The sequence below is a fragment of the Semicossyphus pulcher genome, unplaced genomic scaffold, assembly GCF_022749685.1.
Source record: "Semicossyphus pulcher isolate SPU_LCO1_2020_fin unplaced genomic scaffold, fSemPul1.0.p SCAF_1, whole genome shotgun sequence".
Taxonomy (NCBI): Eukaryota; Metazoa; Chordata; class Actinopteri; order Labriformes; family Labridae; genus Semicossyphus; species Semicossyphus pulcher.
The window spans coordinates 19,527,322-19,545,783 of record NW_027211603.1 but is presented as its reverse complement, the minus strand read 5'-3'; the positions used below and the strand labels follow the sequence as shown (position 1 = coordinate 19,545,783).

General features: G+C 41.9%; 1 protein-coding gene across 1 annotated transcript; it reads right to left on the bottom strand.

Moving 5' to 3' along the window:
* Window positions 1-152: 152 nt before the first annotated feature.
* slc12a4 (solute carrier family 12 member 4) lies at window positions 153-18,247 on the bottom strand. Its single transcript, XM_069669175.1, has 24 exons — window positions 18,034-18,247; window positions 9,604-9,701; window positions 9,380-9,511; window positions 8,922-9,068; window positions 8,508-8,562; window positions 7,907-8,037; window positions 7,546-7,787; window positions 7,036-7,250; window positions 6,602-6,766; window positions 6,160-6,258; window positions 5,988-6,045; window positions 5,730-5,904; window positions 5,358-5,476; window positions 5,081-5,179; window positions 4,749-4,868; window positions 4,522-4,626; window positions 3,766-3,934; window positions 3,229-3,424; window positions 2,780-2,949; window positions 2,296-2,427; window positions 1,917-2,024; window positions 1,528-1,715; window positions 1,287-1,420; window positions 153-1,181 (listed from the first exon to the last, which is right to left on the bottom strand). Exons 1-24 carry the CDS (start codon window positions 18,167-18,169, stop codon window positions 1,090-1,092), a joined length of 3,285 nt encoding a protein of 1,094 aa, XP_069525276.1. The 5' UTR covers window positions 18,170-18,247; the 3' UTR covers window positions 153-1,089.
* Between the last annotated feature and the right edge of the window lie 215 nt (window positions 18,248-18,462).

Here is an 18,462-nt window from a genome sequence, read left to right as displayed (position 1 = left end):
TTTCCCTAAATATTGCAAACATAAGAGTTCCTTGGATAACTGGCGGGTGTCAGTGGTTCAAGTGGGATAATCCATTCCAGTGCATGCTAATCGGAAGGCGAAAATGCTGCAAAAATTAAAGAGAAAGGAAGACAAGGAGCTTTCTTAGCATTGTGTGATTAGTTTTTAATAACTGCACCACTTGTCATGGTTTATCCTTTACATATAAAACACTCTTGGCTTGCACAGATGGTTTATCCTATATGAAAAATAAGCATTTGCTCTCTACACTGTATGCTGGCCTTAAATACTGATCATACTTTGATGTTTAGCAAAAAGACCAGAAAAGACAAAGTAGAGTCTATAGACGTGTGTAGGTGAGATCAGAATAGCTTGAAGTTGTAATCCTTAAAATTACATTTCAGTCATTTAAAGGACTATTATTTTATAGTATGACCCTTGTGTGTGTGAAGATAAACTCTTCATGTCCAAAAAAACAACCATAGACAATTCTTCATCAGTCGTTCACTCACTAACATCTGTCCAAAAACCATAAATTATAACTCTTTTTCTTTATGATCTCTGGTATCAACATTTACAAACTGGTTTCTGTGCCACCTTTATAACACAACCGACGTCAAGCACTGAGGTCATTCCCTACAGTGACATTGTGTTCACCTCAGTGGGGAAGTATTGAAAAAATAAATAAATAAATAGACATGTGCTTCCAAAATAATCAAAGAGCTGTTTTAGAATACAAATCTGGCCCCTATAAAAATCTGTGACCTATAAATAGAAAATGCTTATCGAAAGTTTGTGTTTGACAGTTTGACACATAGGCTTTGATTTCTAAGAAATATAACAGCTTTCTTTTGTAAAGAACGGCAGAGTCGAGCACTGACAGGTGGATATGTACACGAATGTGTCCCAATATTCTACAAGAATAGGATAACCATCTTTTGTACTCAAAAGTCCAAACTTCACAATAATAGTGTCGAATTAAATCAACCCAGAACTGTCTGGAAGCAGAGCAGAGGTGCTGCCTCCTGTTCGGGGGGGGGGAATGTTGTCTGATGAGGCCGACGCTCCTGGCTAGCAGCTAATAACTGGTCATGAGTAGATGGTGATGACCTCCCGACCTCCGCCTCGGACCAGCAGGACTCTTTCCAGGCCTTCAGTTAACACCTCCAGAAACTCCATATCTGAGGTACACGTTAAAGAAGTAAAACCAGACAATAACCAGCACATTGTCTATGTGTCTTTAACTCTATGCACCCCTTCTGTACAAGCACACAAGCAAAGGATACAGTTCTCATCTCCGTCTGCGTTTCTGGGTGGTCCCGGCATGTTGAGCAGCACTAATCGGGCATCATGGGACCTGTTGACTATTACCTCGTTTAGCTTCACAGCTGTGTGCATCCGCCGCACATTGGACTGATCCCTGAGGTGCAGCACGGGGGATAAAGACAGAATAAAACAGATTTGTGCTGATAAGTAACTGGAAGAAACATACAACAGGGGAGGTTAGAGGTTAAGCGCTCTACTCACGGTTTGAGGCTCATGAGTTCTCTGAAGTTCTCGGGCGCATTGTTCCTGTTCCTCCTCTCAGCCTCACACTTCTCTCTCGTCCATGTCATATGCACCTTCTCTGGAGGAGCCTCCACCACCTCCTCCTCCTCATCTGAGTAGAGACTTCCCATACGCACTAAAGAGTGTCTGTCCTTCACCAGCTGGGCCTGCAACAGCCATGGAAAGTTTATGAGGCTTGCCTGGCAACATACTATTAAAACTTGTTTCAATTAACAGAGCTTAAATTCCCAAATCGACCACCACAGACAAGAGTAGTGAAGATTTTAAACATGAAAACACAGCAGACTTTAGTATTTCAGTGATGTATAATACATCATATGTTTTTTAATCGTAAGAGGGAAACATACTTCTCTTTGTCTCTCTGCACTGGACAGCCTCATTTGCCTCAACATCTGAGACCTCTGCTCCATCATTAACGTGCGCTCGTAGGTGTAGGCTGAGATGTCACTGTCATGCTAAAGCGCCATTGGAGAAACGTAATCTTAGTGGTTAAACCAACGGAAATATATTTGTCTGATAAATAAAGAGCATAAAAGCAAAGTAGGTCACGTTCAATGAAAGCAGCACTTTTTTAATACCTTGAAACATGTTGAAGGAATCTTGTACTTAACAACCTGCTTGTTTTGTTACCTTGAACCAAAATGAACATCTGGTTTCACTTTTATTTGTTTTATTGGTTCTACCCAGATAAAAACGTAGCTTAGCGTGTGTAAGAGAGATTCTCACCATCTCCACCACCTCCACCTCAGCCTCTATCCTCAGCTGGTACAGGAACGTGGCCAGATCTTTCTTCATCTGGATGCTGTTGTCGTCCATCTGTGCAACAGTGAAGATGCGCATCTTGCATTTCCTCCAAACCTAAAAGCCAAATATAATCATGTGTGAAATCACAAGTGTAATACCTGCAATGTCAGTGAAATTACTTTGAAAAAATACTTCAAATAAAAGTTGTAAAAGCATCAGAAAGAAAGGGTCCCAAATAACATGAAAGAGGAATACAATACATATTTATTGATTCTTTGTTTTTATTTTGCATTTTTTTAATAAAATGTCAAAATGCTGAAACTTATAAACACTCACAATAATATTTGAAACAGCCTTCAAACACTTCAGACATTAACTCTACAGACAGTGCTTCATTATTATCAGCTTCATTATTCACAACTTCTAAATTAATTTGAACACAACTCAAAGATATCTGTCTGCTCACTTTGTGCTGTTTGAGCAGGAAAGGCAGCAGCATTAGCATCCCCCCATCATGGACGATCCACCACACATCAATGTTGCCATCTGTGAAGCGCTCGTGGTTGCTCGGGTAGAAGGAGACATTTTTGGGCACCATCAGGGCCAGCTGGGCGGCTGTGGTGCAGCGGACTGTGTCTGAGTACAGATGAGCATAATGAGGCATGGATAGTAAATATACTGTGTAAATGGATTTAGCTACAACTTAAATCCTGTAAAGGGCACTTTAAAACTTAGACAATATAAATTTGGACATCCAAATTGTTTATTCACATGAGCTTCTGACAGCAGCATGTCATAAAAGTGAGGTTTTTGTTTAGCACATGGTGGATTTGGGGTGGCAGTAGTTCAAGATTGCTATACAGCCGGATGAGCTAAGTGTTCTGTAGTATGAAACTATATCAGAGAGACACTTACTGATAAAAGTCTTCCAGGCTCGGGGGTCCTCACTCTGTCTCCAGCCATACGGCCAGCCCATCACCACAGTGTTGTGCTTCATGCCCCCCAGACCACAGGACTGGATCAGATGGACGACACCCTCCCGCACCTTAGCTGCTACCACCACCTGACAGAAACCTTTCACTCGCTCGATCTCCATCATATTCTTTATGGCCTGGCGGGAAAAAAAATAACAAAATGTAATCCATGATGACAAAAAGCAGTGATAATGAACAATCAGACAGTTATAAAAGAAATATATAATGCTCAGATTACAGGGCATGCTGATTCCCAATCAGGCCCTTTGATTAAAGCAACTAATACTAAAAAATAATCAGTGGCTGATGAATAAATGTGACACAAATGTAGAACTCTGAAGCATGTTTTGGCTTCATTGTGCTTTTAAAACCACAAAAGCTGTTAAATTGCAACAATAAGTTGCACCACAGTCAGCAGCACAGCACAAAGGAGAATTGTATAGAGCGCGTACAGCACGCATCCCTTTCTAGTATTTACCTGTTCAGCCGCCTGCATTTCACCGTAGCTGTCCAGGAAGTTGCCCTGGAGGACGGAGCCCACAATGGTCAGACCCTTTCCTGCCTTCAGCTGCGAGGCGAAGGTGAGCAGGCGAGGATATTTCACATGGAGGTCCTCGTCTAGCTTCAACAGCACCAAGAGCTGAGGTCTGTATTGCACAGAATCAAAGACAGTCAATTGCACCTGCCATTCTATTAAATCCCATTGACAGAATGCAGTATAGAAGTCTTGATTAAAATGACACTATTTCACCATGAATCAGGTCCTGACTCCATGTTGAAATAAGACTTAAAGACTAAAGAATATAAAATAGCTCTCACTTGTTTTGACATTTTATTAACATAGTGCTGTTTACTTCACAAACAAGACTTGTGTGTCACTTCGTGTGGGTGGTAAAAGAGGAAATGCAGCATCAGAGTGGTTTTATATTACAGCAGAAGGTGACACATTAACTCACTGAAACTATCTGTGGGCAAGCTTCTCACGAAAAAGGAAAAGATGACACATAATTATTGTGTATCAGTTACTTTGTGTGGCATTATCATCAGTCTAAAGGGCCATTTTCATAGAAGCTAGAGACATAAAGATGACACTGACTGCATATAAGAGGCTGTACAATCATAACAATGTGAGATATTTGTGAGGGTGACAGTGTGGGGTGTTTGACTTTTCATCCCACCATGCATGTCCCATTTCTAGAGATATTCAGAGCATATCCTGAAGGTGAAGCTGTACCTCCAGTTCTTGGTGTGAGGGGGGCCGATCTCCAATCTTAACAGGGCGTATCGTGCAGCGCTGAGGGACAGTCCTCTTATGCCGTCTCCCCACTCCTTCTCAGCTCTGTTGTTGTTTGTAAGCCGAAGAGACAAACACAAGCATAATCAGAATCCAGAAGCATCCACAACAGACACGCAAGGGTCAGAAAGAAACACATTGAACTTGACTCAAGACTTAAAACGTACCCCTGGTACTCGATGTACTTGTAGATCATCCCAGCAATTCCCATGGCTACAATCGCGTAGTACCAGGAGGAGATGAACATTAAAGCAAGACACATACTCATGCCGAGGAAGGACAGAGCCCTGTGAGTATAAAGTAGAACCTGAAGTTACATTAAGGCTCACCAGTAATCCATAATCCATTCGTCTATCATGAACACTGTAGGATAAACAGAGAGCTGGTCATATATGAAAAGTTGGTGATTTGAATGCGTAAGACATGACAATCAAATAATTTAGCATTCACCAAATCCCACCACATGTGAAAGGCATGGTGGAGTTAGAGCTGTACTCACCAGTGGTAATATTTGAACCTCGGCCTCCAGTTAGGTGTGCGTAAAAGTGTCTGAACTGCACAGGCTAAGTTCACAAACAGATAGCACATCAGGAAGAACCTGTTGAGTAAAGAAAAACACATTTTACACAGATCATATCTTATAACCAGTGGTGTAACAGTGAAATGCAGACATTTGTGTCCATAACTGAGCCTTAGAGAAATTAATATGTGGGATGTGTGAAGAAATACTTGGCAAGTGTCATATATTTGGCATGTGTCCATGCAGGTGAGCTTACATGGAAAGGATGGGAGCCACCATATCAAGAGAGGCAATAAGGATGCCCAGCTCGGCTATGAGACCAGTCAGTAGTAAAGCCCAGGTCGGCTCTCCGTTTGTCTTTCCATGACCAAACACCTGAAACAAAAAAATTCAAAACCTTCACATGCGGCAATGCAAATCACTCCCGCTTAGGTAATGTATCATATTCAAATTAGCATGCAGGTCAAATGATTATTAGGAAATGCAAACATTGCACCACACAACATCCTGAGTGTAATGCTTTATGAATAGCACAAAGCAGACTATGGGATAACTGATGTAGGACTGAGTAGGAGGCATGTTCGTGAGTGAAGTGATTATACAGTGGAAACTGTGTTTGCTGTCCCACCCTGAGGAAAGGGATAATGTTGTCCTTGGCGATGGCCTGTAGAAGCCTGGGAGCGCCTGTAAGAGACTGCAGGCCCGCCCCGACTGTAGAGAAGAAGGAGCCAATGACGATGACCCATGGAGACGGCCAGGAGAGCGTTCCCACTACCAAGTTTTTTCTCACAGCGTCCCCAAACCTGCAAAACAAAACTGAAGTCATCTTCTTTCCACTGTAGTTTTAATAATAGTACTGACGTGCAGTTGAGCACATTGAACTTACTTGTCCCTAAGGACTACTCCTTCAATACAAGACCCAAACAGAACCACAGAGCTGAAATCTGAATACAAGACATCAAGGAGCATCCACTGACACACAGATGAATACCAAATCTGCTTTCATGTCCTGTTTGAAGAGGCAACACTTTTCTGTGTAGTCACCAAAATAAGGATACAAACAAGGGAAGTAGTAGTGATAGCTAAGATGGTTCCCACAGGGATGGACTTCTGTGCATCCCGAAGATCACCAGATCTGTTGGAGCCGGCCATGATACCTACAAGAAAGTATAGACAGTGGATAAAAACTGTACATAAAACATACCAGCATATAAAACGGTTTAAGGCTGCCCCCTACTGGCTGCATTAGAGAGAGGTTTAAAGCTCCTTGTTTTAAATGAGATATTAAGATACAAAATTACAACTTAGCTGGAAGCTGATTTATTTTTAATCTAATTTGTATTTAATATGTTGCATCAAAAATCATGTTATGCTTTTACAGGTTAACCACAAAGTCTTTACACTTTATTTGTTGTAACAGTCACATCATTAAAGGTTAACTCCTTTGTCAAAACTGCAGACAGTAATGCCACACATTTTTGGTTTATGTCATTGTTATACCTGTGGCAGACGGGAAAAAGATCCCCACCAGGAGTGTGAAAGATGTCGCGATGTCCGCTGACACATACATGCCAAAGTTTTCCACGGCACTGTGGGCATCCACTGACTGTAGCGCTGCTTTCTCTAAGATTTCTCCTTTCTGCATGTAGTCGCCCCACATGTTCTCTGACAACAGAGGACAGACATTTCAATCATTAGCAACCGACTAACATTAGAGATACTTTAAATTGTGTGGTATAATTTTATGCAGATTTTGTTTACAGTTATGGCATAATTTGATTCTAATGACCTTAAATGGATCACATTTAATGGATTGAATTGGGTCACAACAGCTGTACCCCACCGCTAATAATTATGATTTAAATAGAAACTTAGACACTAAGAAAATCACATGCTGTAAACTTAAATTCCGAGTGAAGTAACTATAAACGTACCTCTGATAATCCCACTGCTCAGTCCAGGGATGCCCTGTATCTCTGTCACATTGTTCTGGATGAAGTAGTCGTCACACTGAGCGCTGCTCATGTTCCCCGGCAGACAGAACCGTTCCCACAGCTGACTGGGCACCGTGACGTTTCCCTTTATCACAGTCTTAGCACACACATCGAAGCGATCTCTCACCAAAGTCCTGTTTCCCAGCATGCATATCCTACAGCAGCAACATGAACACAAGTAAGAGAATTACTGTGTTAGTCTACATTTTTACACCACGTCATTATGGTCATGTATCTCTTCTTTATGAAAAGTTAAGTCAGATAGGACTGAATTTGGATTTAAAATAGCATCACATATTATGTTGGTGCAGGGTGGGAGACAGGATCATAACAAATCAGGAATGTCACATAAAAATAGCACTTCCCCATGAACACTAATTCTACAATATTTCAAACTGCTTCCTGTAAAGACAAACGTTTCTTTCTGGTAAACCTTCTCTACAGACTTACGGGAATTCAGGCGGATGAGTAATGGATTTGATTGCTCCAGCATATATGGAGACTATTGAGATAATGACGCAGGCCAGGAAAAGAGAGGCCAGCTTGTTGACATATTTCACTCCTACAAAAACCACCACAGCCATCAGACTGAGGCAGATAGTGCCGTAGACTCGCATGTTGTTCAGCATGGCACTGTCACTCCCAGGGGGGTCTGTGGCGTGAAAGATGGCCGCCTGGGGGACCAGATATTTCTGAGGAGAGGACAAACACAGCAGGACAGTTAATACGGGCGAGTGTTTAGGAATCATATTAGCATACAGATGTGAGCTGGAGTATCATCATAGAGTTATGTTGTAGCAACAGCACTAACCAAGAAGATTTCAATGGCCCCCAGTATGTACATGGCTGAAGCGAAGGTGGTGCCCAAGTAGAAGCACAGCCCCACCGCTCCTCCAAACTCAGGGCCGAGCGAGCGTGAGATCATGAAGTAAGCCCCTCCAGCTGCAACATAAAGCTAAGTGTTTACACACACAAAAAGTATAGGCCTGCTACATGCTGTGGACACAACAGTAAACCTCTACTGCCCCCAAGTGGGAGAATGTCAAATGGAAAATTATGTTCAAGGAAGTTTTCAAGGTGAAGGAATTTGGAAAGGAGTTTATGTCACAATCATGCTAAATCAATTAGGAAATTTTTAAGGTATTAGTAAAGGATATTGTATTATTTTATGCCTTGTTTGTAGAGGGTAAGGGACTGGGATGATGGGTATTTGTGTTATGAATGTGTATGTAAGTGGTTTCATGTTAGACGTATGTGAGTAAGTCATTGTAAGCGAAACCCCATGGTGAAAAGCATGAAATTAAAATAAAGATAATTAAAAAAAAACAATAATAATAAAGGATATTTTCATGAATAAATGTGTCATAGCGGACTTTTTTAACGAATGCAACGGAGTAGAAGTGAAGTATTACCTGGAACAACACCATTAGTAGCAATGGCGCTCATTGATATGGCTGTGAGCATTGTCTGCAAGGGAAAGGAGGAGATCTAATTAATATAATTGCATATTATTAATTAAATTGCTGATCTAACTGACAGCTTAAATCATGCACAGCTTTCCTCGGAGAGAGCATATTCCTCAACATGTAGAATACAGTATGTAGCCTGGAAATCAATAAGCCCATGGTATTTGTTGTGTAAAAAGCTAGTGGAAGCTTACTGTGGTATTCTAGACTTAAATAGTTGCAGCTGCTCAGGCAACCACATGCATTCTATTGACTGGTTTAGCAATAAAATCTGGCCTATATTGTTTGGAAATCAACCCAGTGCAAGAGAGAATGTGTGTCATTGTACAATACAGTATGTGTGTGTGCATGCATACTAACACATGAGCAGCACATGAGGACAATCAGGAGAGACTGCATGATGCCAGCCATCCCAACGATCCACGTCAGCCGGAGGAACAGAATGACACCGAAAATGTTCTGCAGGCACGGCAAGTAGACTCCCATCAGAGTGCCCATGTTAGGAGACTGATGGAGAGAGAGAGAGGAGAATATTGACCATGACATTTCAGGAAACAAGTGAATTGATCATTAGTATTGATTGATGTACTTTTTAAAGGTCATCCAATCATGTTATCAGCTCTCTCCATGTATGCAGGTCTTACACGGCCACAGTGTGACTGCAGAGCGTGCCGAAGCAATCTATCAGCAAGTCTTAATACTAAACTAAATCTCCAGCCAAAGTTGGAGGCTAATGTTTCTAAACCCTCAGAAGACTTTGTGTACGTGTTATTAAAACAGCGAGGCACAGTGTTCGTCCGCTGTGCTCGACTCCTGACCTTGGGGGTCTTCCTACGTGAGGCCTGAGCGCTCTCCTCCTCCTCGTGCTCCTTGGCTCCCTGCGTGATGTTGGTGTAGCTGACCAAGCGGCTGAGCAGAGAAGAAACCTTGGGCCGGATGTCCAGCTCTTCCTGGTGGAACAGAGGAGGGAAAGAGGTTAGATTAATGAGTTTGGTTTAAGTTTGTCATAAGAGAAAAATATGAGAGAGTGAAAAGGACAGACCTCGAACAAAGCCAGGTTCCTGTCATAGAAGTCATTCTTCTTGCTAGCAGCATCAGCGCTGTTGAGAAACGGGCTGTCTTCTTTGTGGTTCCCATGTCCTGTTGGAGAGAGAGGAAGAAACTGAAGGTTAGCATTCAAAGCAATGTTGCTTTATAGCGACAGTTTGATCGATATAGCCAAACAAACATATAATTTACTGACAAAAAATAAGGCAAACACTGTTCTTTAAGGTATATTTGAGGCCTCCGTGTAACACATACTGCGACCACCAAAAAAGATGTGATTTTTATCAAAACATGCAATAATATCTGCATCAGCCTGTCTTATGAAGATGCTGAAACCAGGATTCTATTTTATTTTCAATTATTTTCTGAATTAAAAAAAGTAGAATTTACAGCTTTACAAACTGTGTCACTTTCATTTACATAAAATATTAGTTAAAATAGTACAAACAACTAGGAACCTACAATCATTTGTCCCAAAGGGTCACATTAACAGCCCAAACCACTATGTTTCACATGCAAACTGTCAATGAGATGAACATTAATGATAGATAAACAACTAAACATAACTTGCTTTAATTAATATCACTTTATTAAAAACACTAAATCACCTTTTCAACTCACTGTTAACTAACTATTTGCAGTTGTAAATAGATTTAGAAATACAGAAAAGATTTCATTTGGTTGATTTGAGTTTTCTAACTGTGAAAAGATGGGTATTATTGAGACACAACCTCCATTAGGGAAAAATCATTTCCTGCATGCAATTAATGAAATGAAGCAGACAAGAAAAAATACAATCTTATAAAGCAATTCTAGTTTGTCCCTTGCAATCAATATCCAGCCTGCTTTGAACGCTCTCTATTAATTATAATTCAGACATCTAAATAATCCCCTTGTAGCAGTAAACTTTGGAAACACAGTTCAGGCAGTGAGGCTGCAGCGGAAGGCCAGAAGCAGCAGAGCCCAGCAAAGCAGAGTCCAGGTGATAAACAGGCACATAATTAGATTTTACTCTCATTAACTTCTGCTTTTGAAGAAAAGAATCACGCAGAGATGAGCACAGCGCCCGGAGCAATTACTGCACGCAAAATAGCTCTGCAAACTTATCACACACACACTCGTGCTAACAGGCATGCACACACCTCATTACCCAGAAATTACCCAACCTTGGGTTATTAGAGCATGTAAACTCTAACAGCAGCATCTCAAAACACAAAGACATCCTGCAACACAAAGACTGAAACCCCAGAAAGTGGGCATGTAACAGAAAATATTCCCTCTATGAATCCTGTGAAATAAAATAGCTCCGCTTTGCTGCAAGTCATTCTGTTGAGCCTTCACTCACCTGTGTTCTGCGTCCCACTGCTCTCTGTGTCACTGTGGGTGAGCATAGTTATGCGCTGTGTGAGCAGTCTGCAGCAGAGGACTCTGAGCTCTAGCTTGGGGAATTGTCGATTACTATCCAGGACACCCGGTCACCCAGGGTGAAAACTCATTCAGGGGCCTGATCTGACACATGGTGCACGGTGAGGGGGGAGAGAGGTGGGGGGTAGAGGGTACAGTGGTAACTCACTCACTCACTCACTCGCACACGGTGAGGCACGTGTCTGCTCATGGGGATGTGAGGGCCTTAGGTTGGGCTGAAGGTATCTCAAAAGAAGCACATGAAGGATCTATATTTGTTCTGAAGTTTAGTTTAGAGGAATCTAGACTAATAATAAGTCATAAATTATCTTCAGAGCATTACATAAGTATTTAACCACATTGTCAGTGTTACAACCTGTGAGCAAAATAGACTTATTTGGCTTTTTACTGTTTGATTAACAAACAAGAGCGGTCCAAAAATCAGACATGGGTTGGATGCAAAAGTTCATCTGAAGGCCGTCGTTTGCACCAGATCTTATTCAGGGGTTTCAAAAGCACTCAAAGCTCTTCAAGTAAACTATTTTGAATACCATGTAATACCCCCCTTCCATTTCAGAAATAAAGGCCCGAATATAATCCATTTTCATTAGCAGTTGTTGCATGACAGTAAATGAAAAAGTTCAAGGAGGGTGAAAAGATCTGCAAGGCACAGAGACATGAAATAATGTTTCATTTTACAATAAAAGCAAGGACTAACATTTTTAAAAATGCAAAATAAATATATGATCATTTTAAGTTGGACGAAGAAAACTCCTGTTGGTCTGTCTTTCCAACCATGACAAACTACTCATTCAAGTGATGTGAAGATCTAAGCGCAAATACTGTCCTCTAGTGTCAACTTCCTGTCAGTGCCATGCGATGAAAACACAGTGTCTGTGTTAGAAGCAACCCAGAAAGGAGACTACTGCAGATGTTATGAAGGTACTGTTCTTGAACTGTTACTCGACCAGTGCTGCTCTAAACATATTTTAACATGATCCATCCTAATGCTTCAACCTAAAATAGTTCAGCTTCCAACTCACTCCATTCCAAACTAAAAGTCCCTTTAACATCAGGGCCGAGGAGACAGAGGGGGTCTCCTGTTAATAACCTGACATTAAATGTCTAATTAAAAAGATTAAAGATTAACTGGCCTGTTATGAAGGCACACAGGACTCATGCTGTGGGCACAAAGCAGAACAGAGGCTTTACTGCAACGTGTGCCGACATGTCGCCTCAGCCCCTACGAACACCGGCTCACACCCACAGCCTGAAGATCAAAGAGTGTCTGTGCTGTGGGGCCGACGCACTTACAGTAAGATGCATTAAGTCAGAGAACTTAAGCCGAAAATAACTTTTACTTTTTACCCACTAACTATGTGGAGACAAGCATTCAAGATACTGTATCTTCTGCGTAGGCAACAGATAAACTACCCTATTTAGGGCTCAATTGTTGCCCCAGACAGCGTGTCAGGGTGTCTGGATGTTTGTGTCACAGGTAGATCAATTCCCAGAGAAGATGCTATGTTGTCAAGTTTTTCCAAAGTGCAAATGACATGCGTCCAAAGATAACTTTGATTGACTTTTCACTAAACTTTGACTTCACGGTGTATTTGGATGCACTCGTTGGGGTATTGTTGGGGTATGTAGGCACAAATGTTTAAGACAGAAACTTCCCAGTAATGTGTCGGCACTTTTTAAAGCCTATTACACGTGGAAAACAATATCGGTGTCCATTAGCTTCTTACTGTTCGTAAAAGCCTCTTTGCTAAACTTCCTCTTTAATATTTAAGACTTAACACCGAGAGCCAGAGAAGTCATGCAGCTTAGCCCACTTTGCCACTTTGTGCAGCTTGTTGGCCAGAATGTTCTGCAGAATAAGTGTTTGGAGGTGATGTGTGGATGTAGTTGTTTACATTTGTGTGTATGTAGGAGAAAGAGAACATTAGTGTCATACGCTCCTTCTGCTCCTATACAATGGATACACTGAAAGCATAGCAAGATGTAACAATGAAACTGTGTTGGGTGAAACACGATACGACGGTTGCATAGGAGAAGCTCAAATGGTGATAGGGCAAACTTGTTCTCTATTGTCCTCTGTATTCAGGTCATTATATGTTTCTGAGCCTGTAAAACGTTTCTCTCCACTGTCAGAGTCACTCTGACCTCTTACAGCTGACTGCTCTCTATCAGCTTGCTTTTCCAACCGGCTGTGTGAGGACAAAATCGTGAGTGAACAAACAATCCTCGGACTGAAAATCTTAAACATGACTTAGTGTATTGTAATGTTGAACTACTCGACCCCTGCCGACATCAGAATCAGTAATGAAGCCTTATTTCCACCTCATGAGCAGAAGTTGATGTCAAAGTCCAAAATATGACGGAAGAAAAGTCCGGTTGTGTCATTATGTGCTTTAATTGTATTTATCATACATGTAAGCGTGCATATTTGATTCCATGCACTGATTGGCAGCAATGGAAAATCCAATCCACTCACAAAAGTAATCCTAGATACACTTTTGAAGTGCAAATGTCCTATCTAAGCCACTCACAAGCACAGTTATTTAAGTGTATGGATAGATATAGATACACTTATCCACTTTAAATTGTACCAGCCTGCACCATATTTTACAGCATTAACTGTCATGACATGATCAGCATGTATTTCTGGGGAAATTCAGCTGTAGCAACAGACCAACTACAACTAAAACTGTAACGTTGTGTTTAATCCGAACAGAACAGAGGAATGCTAACCTGCTGAGTCGTGCAGCAAAACATATTAGCTTTGACGTGTGTTAATGACGAGAAAAGGATGACAGCTCAGACTTATTACCTCGGGGGGTAAAGGTGGGCGGGATGAGCTGCATCATACAGCAGACAGGAGAAACACATGTTCTAAACGCGTGTGTGTGACTGTGACGTAGAACTGATGCCTCGACAAACTCAACGTGTGGGATGTAAAGGAACATGCAGTGTCCTAACGAAGTTCAAGCTTTACATTTGCTGCAAACACAAGCAATATGCACCAATGTTTGCCTTGTGTAAATGTCACAATGCAGATCCTAGACTTTATGCGTATACACAGTCACTGCCCTGTATATGTACACATCATGCTGCATGTTCATAGCATAACAGCACACTACTATAGAGGATCAGATCAGATGTCACACTCCATCATATAGTATGAGGTCTGTTATGGCACTTGAAAAATGACAGAAAATGAATCATTTGAGGGACATGCTTTTAAGGTGTAATGCCTGTTGCTACATTTCTTGCAGTTACTTTTCCCATCATGCTTCCTGGATCAGTATTTCTAACAAGCATGTTTCTGCATGAAGAAAACCCACAGGCATGTCAAATTTTGAAAGCAAAATGAGTTGAACCAACCAGTAAAAATCCATCATGCATGAAAACTAAGCTATGTATGTGTTCATGTGTAGTGCTGCATTTTGTTTCGCACTGATGTCATGCTTGAGGTTTAAAGTGAACCATAGCAGAAGTGCCATGACACACTGATTCTCAGGAAGAGCAGGAGGTACACGATGGAAAAACAGAAACATCTGAGCTGCTCTGTTGTCACTTTGACGCGACTGAGCAGATGGAACAAAGATGGCAGATGATTGGATGGAAATAGAGCAGCATCACAGGAAATTATCTGTGACAAATTTTAGAATCGAAGTGTGATCTTTATCAGATATGATCATCTATAAAGAGTTTTACAAACTTAAGTTGTTTGTTTGTGTGTCTGAATGTGTTCCAAATCTGTCATCAGCTCAACATTTGTGCTCCTCCACTTTGTGTTTATCTCTGCAGGGCCATCTGTGTGGCATGCCAGACAGCATGACAGGAATGATCCCCTGTTCTCCTGAATTAGAGAGGGAACACACTGCAGCATTCTCCGAATGATCCGCTCATCACACATGTTTCTCAGGAACGTTTCTGTTTAGATTTAGGCCAAGGTTTGCTACATGGTTATTATTTACCAAGAGAGACACAGCGATATGTTTTTTTTTTCCATTAACAACACAGACACACTTTCATTAAAGTTGGTGCCAAGAACCTGCTAGCAAACTATTAGCAGTATGCATCCTGCAGATTAAGAGCAGCATAAGAATTCATACAGATCCAGGTTTCTGGCCTCAAGGTGAATGTGCGTCCAATATTCGGTCTCTACCAACCTTTTGAGGAAGAATTTAGCTCTTATTCTATCAGCTTGAATACTTCTGTATATTTATCAGCTAATACATACAATATGTTTGCATGGCCATGCTCAAGGAGCAGGTACAGTGGTTCTGTAGTGTGGTTTATCAGAGGTTTTACGTGATAAAGTTCTGCTTTCCGTAGCTTTGACAAGAGTGGTAAAACTGAACTGAACTACTACTCAGGTAGTACAAAAAAATATAAGCAGAAAGACGGAAATGCTAAAACATGGTGTTTAGTTTGTTCTGCTGCCCCCAAGTGGCAAAAATAATCATTTAGCTTGGAGTTAATCATACCATACGAATATCGAAAAGAAGAAGAATAAATGGCCATAAGATTTGCAATGCGCTGTTAACAGTGTGCCCTGTGATTGACGGGTGATCAGTCCAGGGTGTAGCCCGTCTCTCGCCCAATGACAGCTGGGATTGGCTCCGGCCCCTCCAGCCATCCTGAACAGGATAGGCGTTATAGACAATGGATGGATTAACAGTGTACTTTTTACACTCAATATATCAACAGAATTTTAGTTGATATAACTGAATTGATTGTGTAACTATTTACAACAAAGTTTGTAGACGTGTCTTGCTTACTTTTCAAGACCATGCATAGAAAAAAATCTTAAAAACTCAGCTGAACAAGAAGTTTCTGATTGCCTTTTGACTTTTACAAACAAGGAAATGAGGGCAACAAGATTTTGACTAACTATTGGTAGTGAAATAAGAAGTCTTGTCCAATGAAGAGAAGTTAAACACATGTGCTCTTATATTCCACATTGGCAAGAAAGTAAGAAGCGCAGACTGTGCGACAAACTTTCCTCTCTGAGATGTTCGGCCTATTTCTGGGTAACTGCTCTCACTCAGGAGTGTAGTGCTGTCACAATGACCACAGTGTAGATCCTGTGCTGATCTGAACAGAGCCAAGTTCACAGGCTGAAACAGACTCTGCACTGTCACTTCCTCCGTGCTGCACACGTCACACTGTAACTCAGACACACAGCACAGGCCTGCTATACCCCAACCCACCACTCCCATGATGAAATCATGCTGTACCCACACCCACTTTTGGACTGCTTTTACCACAGAACACTAACCCACCCAACTTTTTGTTGCTTTAATATGCTGCACGGAAAAAACTAAAGTTGGAGACATAGGAAAGATTTACATGCTTAAAATTACCATGTTATACTTTCTCACTCTCACTTACTCTTTTTTTTACATTAAAACACATTAAAGATGCTCCAAAAATGCATTTATCTTGCGTAGAGTAGATGTTACGGCTCATTTCCCACATGTGTTTCAAACTTGACGGTGTCATACTGCGTGCCCTTTGCTCCATCTCATTATTCATCACTCTCTCACTTCCTTCTTCTTCTTTTTCTCAGCCTTTCCGGCCTATAGTCATCCTTGCAGCTTTGCACTATGTTTAATGGTTGTTGTTGTTCTCAATCTCCAGGAAGCTCTCCTCGGGTGAGTTAGGGAGAATTATGACAGCAGGAAGACGAGGGAGACAGCAGCAGGCTCATCCATAAAAGTTTGGGGGTTATTTCAGGACATCTGCTTTTCCTTCCTCCCTGCCAGCATAATGGTATGGTACAAACTTCTGCCAAAAACAAGCAAGCCGCTACTTTTTAAAACTTTGAAAGCTCTGCCAGAATCTTTAGTGTATTACCTTGCATTTCTGCTGTTTATGACTGCCATTTGGCTCTGCAGGGAGACTTCCATGCGTTCCACAAATACACAAGCAGACAGCTACGTCAACATGTGCTGAGATTCCTGCTTGTTATGCTTCAAATATCAGCCCTATTTAGCTCTGCGGCTCACTGAAGCAAAGATCATCTCATGCATGCCACTGATTTCTAGCAAATGTATATGTATGCATTCCCACATTTACACAACTATGTGAGCATAAACTTTGATTCTTTCTGATGGGAGCTAACACGTGAGTCTGATATTCAGTGCTTGGCAGTAATGTAGTATAAATGGATGACCAGTCGGTGTGTGGTTTCTGTGCCCAGCCGGCCTTTTAGGCCCTCTGTAAAGCGTGGGTGCTTTATTTGAAGGCCACACCCATGCGCGTCTTTTATTAAACAACTCTGTTCCCCCAGTTGGTTCACTCCCTAAGCCCACACAAAACAGCCCTGTTCTCACATAATCCCACAAGCTCCTCTCCTTGTCTTCCTTTTCTCTCCTGTCAGGGACTGCACCCCCTCTCCATGCTGATACAGTGGAGAAACAAGTGAGTGACAGTGAGAAACAAGCTGAGGCAGAGAGGCGAGGAGGGAGAAATCTGCTCCTGTGTTGTTGAGCAGCCAATCTCTGTGAAAGGAAATCCCTCCCTGGCACAAAGAGAGCTCCATCTTTTGTGCGAGGAAGCACTTGAGGCCTTTACTTGTTGCGGTGGTACCGGCCCCCCCCCTCACACAATCCCACACCCGTTGTGCCTTTGCCCCACGGTTATCCCCCCCTTCATTGTTTCCCCTTTGTTACTCATCTGTCCCTGAATTTATTCTGAAAGGACTCCAAAAGCCGGGAAAAAAACCCTCAAAATGATACCAGAAATGTTGCAACAACTTTACCCAAAATGAGCTGTCAGAAACAGACCCTCCTGCTATAGGAGAACTGCTTTCTGGCGCTGGAGAATTGCCATGGTAACCATACAACCAGCTGTTCAGGAGCCTCTCAGGACAAAGCAAAGCCTCCCCACGCTGTGCTGAGTCCAACTCGTGAACTTTAAGGATTCTCTTTAAATTGAAAACTTCCAAATTAGTCACATTATGTCTAAGCTGACAGATTAAAAACTTGTAAAAAGTTGTGAGGCTCACCATCAGAGCTGACTGTATCCTGATGGTCATGGTACTCCTGTCCAGTGTCCCTGTAATCCACCCAGTTAATCCCCTCCAGGCTGTCATAGCTGGACTGAGCTTGATCCTTCACCGGTACCACAGTGAAGTGAGGCATGTTTTCATCACTATCCTCTGCGTCTCCGGCTCACACTCAACATAGCAGGCTAGCTGTTAGCCTCAACCTCAGCTCAACTCCCACTAATGGCAACTACATTCCACTACACTGCGCTCACTTCCTCTGGAGGGTATTACCATATTCCCCGCCCACAGGCCGGCCCCTCCTGAGTTTTTTGTGTGAACAGAAAGGGTACGGAGGTCCAGGGGATGCTTTTGGAAAGACACTCACACACATCCCACACAGAAGAAGCGACCTGTAGGGCACAGCTTTGTTTGAAGAGTTAGCATCGT